General features: G+C 46.5%; 1 protein-coding gene across 1 annotated transcript; it reads left to right on the forward strand.

Moving 5' to 3' along the window:
• The first annotated feature begins 285 nt into the window (after nt 1-285).
• Nucleotides 286-840, forward strand: TEX52 (testis expressed 52). The gene has a single exon (XM_025041077.1). It carries the CDS (start codon nt 286-288, stop codon nt 838-840), a length of 555 nt encoding a protein of 184 aa, XP_024896845.1.
• Nucleotides 841-3352: the final 2512 nt, after the last annotated feature.

The raw sequence follows: 3352 nt of genomic DNA on the forward strand, positions 1-3352 counted from the left end.
ATAAGGAGTGAAGAGTGGAGGAATTCTCCTTGAGGAAAGTGGGTGGGAAATCAAACCAAAATCTGATTGATGGAAAGGGCACAAAAGATGAGAAGTCCATGAGAATAATACAGAATAGTCATAACTTCTGACTGGCAAGGTGGAACGCGGACATGGCTCCCTGCCAAGCTGTCAGTTTCCTGATGAGAATCCTAGGTCTGGAGGAGGCTGGCAGCTTGTTCCTCTGCAGCTCCTCCTGGGAAGGAGAGGCAGAGTGCCCACCAGAGTCCCTTCGTCTCTCCGTAGATGTTCCAGGCCAGTGAGTCCCTTCCGGCACACCACACGCGGGCTCAGCGTGAGTTCCTCCTCCCCAGTAAGCCTTGGGAATTGCCTGGCTTCACCCGGCAAGCCTACCACCAGCTGGCCCTGAAGCTGCCACCCCGCACAGACATGAAGTCCAGGGTGCACCAACAACTAATCCACCCTTGGAAGGGAGCAACGGAGCACACCTGGGGATTTCACACATGGCTTGATGTGGGGCGCTTGCCAGCCACCTTTCCCACCAGGCCCGACAGGCCCTATGACAGCAATGTCTGGCGCTGGCTGACGAACTCCAGGGCCCACTGCCGACCCCCAGCAGAACCTCTCATCCCCCCTCCCTCCTGGATGGGTCAAAACAGCCTTCTGACCTTCATCAGCTATACTCCTATCTTCTTGGATGCGAATAGGAAGAACCAGGCGATTTTCAGTATAGTGAAGGAACTAAGAGAAGTGGAGAAACTCAAGCTGAGGAGTGAAGCAAGGGCACCTCCTCTAGACACCAGTGGCAACATCCTGCCCCCAAAGAACTTCAAGAAGTAAGAGGCGCTCCTTCCTCAGTGAGCTGACCCACCAAGCAGTGTTCAGGTGACCCCTCCCTCTCTCTGCTTCCTTTTTCTGATATCCAATTTGGTACTCTAACCTTTCTACCCCTAGTCACCTGAAAACTAAACTCCCTTCTGAATGTAGCTGGAGGCAAGGGAAGGACAGCTAGGGGAGGGCCTCCATTATTTCCATAAAACTAGAGGGATACAAGTTTATATACTTAACACCTGCTAGGCCCTGGGAATACTGAGAAATGTCATTCAGTCACTGCCCTCCAGGAGCTTAAGGAAGGCAGATATCTACATACTTGGAAGTAGAACTATCAATGCAAGACCAGGTGCTAAGAGCCCAAAGAGTGACACAGAGGATGAGTGTTGTAAGGATGTCAGTTATTAATGGAAAGAGCTGAGAGCTGGAGTCAGAGGCTTGGGTTAAAATCCAGACTGCATCACTTTGGCAAATTGCTTAGTTTTTCCAGACTCAATTCCATTGTTGATAAAATGGGGATGGTAAACACCAATGGGTGAAGATGAAGTGGGTTAATGAGTAAGTGAAAGCAGGAAACAAACAAACAAACAAAAAAACAGATGTTATTACAGAAATTCAGAAGGGAGAGAGAAGGATTGCTGTGGGCTGGAGCGTCCCCCCGAGCAAGAAAATGGATGAAGACTGGAAAGGTAGGGATTCTTCAGAAAGGCAAAAAGAAGGAGCTAGAAGACTGACATGTGAGCAGAGATAGGAATGTGAAAAAAGCTATTCGAGAACCCTGCAGCTCTCCCCTCGCTGCTCGTCGTGGGAACTCACAGATATTGCCATACTGGGTCCAGTCCAGGCACTGAGCATAAGTGGCCAGAAAGGGGGAGAGAAGTAAGGACGGAATGTCAATCCCAAGGGCATTAACAGAAGTATCGAGGGTTCTTGGAGGGCGAGGCTGTGGAGATATGTAATCTTAAAAAAAAAAATGCCAACAGTTGGCATTTTTGAGATTTTGAGAGAAAATTATTCAGGACCTTGGCTTCTCTCTACCATCGCTACAATGAAGATCATTGATGGCTAATATGTGCCAACACTAGGTGTGCAAAAATGAAGGAGATTTAGATCGTTCCTCAAAAAAAAACTCAGTCAGATGATAGTGCCAGATGTTGTTCTAATCACTCTAGTTATATTATTTAATCTTCCTACTATTTCTGAATGGATACTATTATTATCAACCCTATTTTACAGATGAGGCATCTGAAACACAGAGAGGTCAACTATCTGCTCATATTCACACAGCCAGTGAGTGACAGCGCCAGGCTTTGAACGGAGGGAGCTCAGCTCCAGAGCTGCATTCTTACTCTCCTCTTGTTTGGTTGGGGAATCAGACAAGTTCACAGCCACTTCCAATATAATGTTCTGTAAAGGCAGCACAAGAAAAATGCAATTAGCCATAAAAAGAGCTCAGCACAGTGCCTAGCATACAGTAAATGGTGTGTGACGGCAGAAGCAGCGTGGTCTCTGGAGTCAAGCAGGTCTAGGTTGGACTCTACGTAGCTCCACTGCAAACTTGCTATATACAGCCTTAACTTTTTTAAACTCTTTGAGCCTCACTTCCCTCAAGTAAGTATTGGAGATGTACCTGGTTCCATCCGGTCCTCTATCGGTTGTTAGAAGTTTCAAAGGCATGGGTCTCAAAGTTTTGTTGTTCACAGAGGAGGAGGTATTTGAGTGGACCTTGGAGGATGTGTACAAGTTCTCCAGGTGGGAACAAGAAAGAGTGATGAAAGCAAAGGCCCACGCAGCCCTGTCATTCCTTGTGAGCAGCTCTGTAAGGGGTTAAATTAAATTGTTAAACTTGTTTAATTTAATTTAATTTAATTTGTTTAAGTTCTTAGACAAGGTCTAAGCCTCAAGATGCATGTGATCTTGCTGGAAAACAGAACATTTACCTATAAACCCAGCTGTTCCCTGCCCTAGTAGTACATTAGAATCACTTGGGCCTCTGTAGAAAAATGTTGAAGTTTGAGCTCCACTTGGGAGATTCTAGCTTACTTGGACTGGGGAGCAGCCTGCGAGCTATTATTTTTGAAAAGCTAAGGGTGATTCTGATGTGCAGCCAGGCCAGAGAACCACTGGTATGAAACAAAGACAGCAAACAGATGGATATCTGCTGAACTAGGTGCAAAGCATGTTGAACCACAGGAAATTTGCTGCTATTCAACTATGGTTTTTAAAAAGTCAGTTCCCCACTGTGGAACCTAATGCTACAGGCCTGTAGAAGAGGGATCCAACAGACCAGGTGTCAGAAGGCAGCAGGTCAGAGCAGGAAGGGCTCTTGGATAGCATCCTGTTCACAAGGGATGAGAAGAGCACTTGTGCTGAGTTCGCTCTTCCCGCTGGCATTGTGTTAGTGAAGGAGGTCGGACTTGAAGGATAGTTGGAATCTGGATAATGATATTATAAACACAATTATTTCAGCCTAATGCCATACACACATGCAGGGTGCAGGCCATTTGGAATAGATCAATAT

The sequence above is a fragment of the Pteropus alecto genome, unplaced genomic scaffold (genome assembly GCF_000325575.1).
Source record: "Pteropus alecto unplaced genomic scaffold, ASM32557v1 scaffold76, whole genome shotgun sequence".
Lineage (NCBI taxonomy): Eukaryota > Metazoa > Chordata > Mammalia > Chiroptera > Pteropodidae > Pteropus > Pteropus alecto.

Bases quoted from the DNA above. Each gene is read 5' to 3' on its own strand.
- TEX52 (XM_025041077.1), top strand. From the start codon at position 286: ATGTTCCAGGCCAGTGAGTCCCTTCCGGCACACCACACGCGGGCTCAG.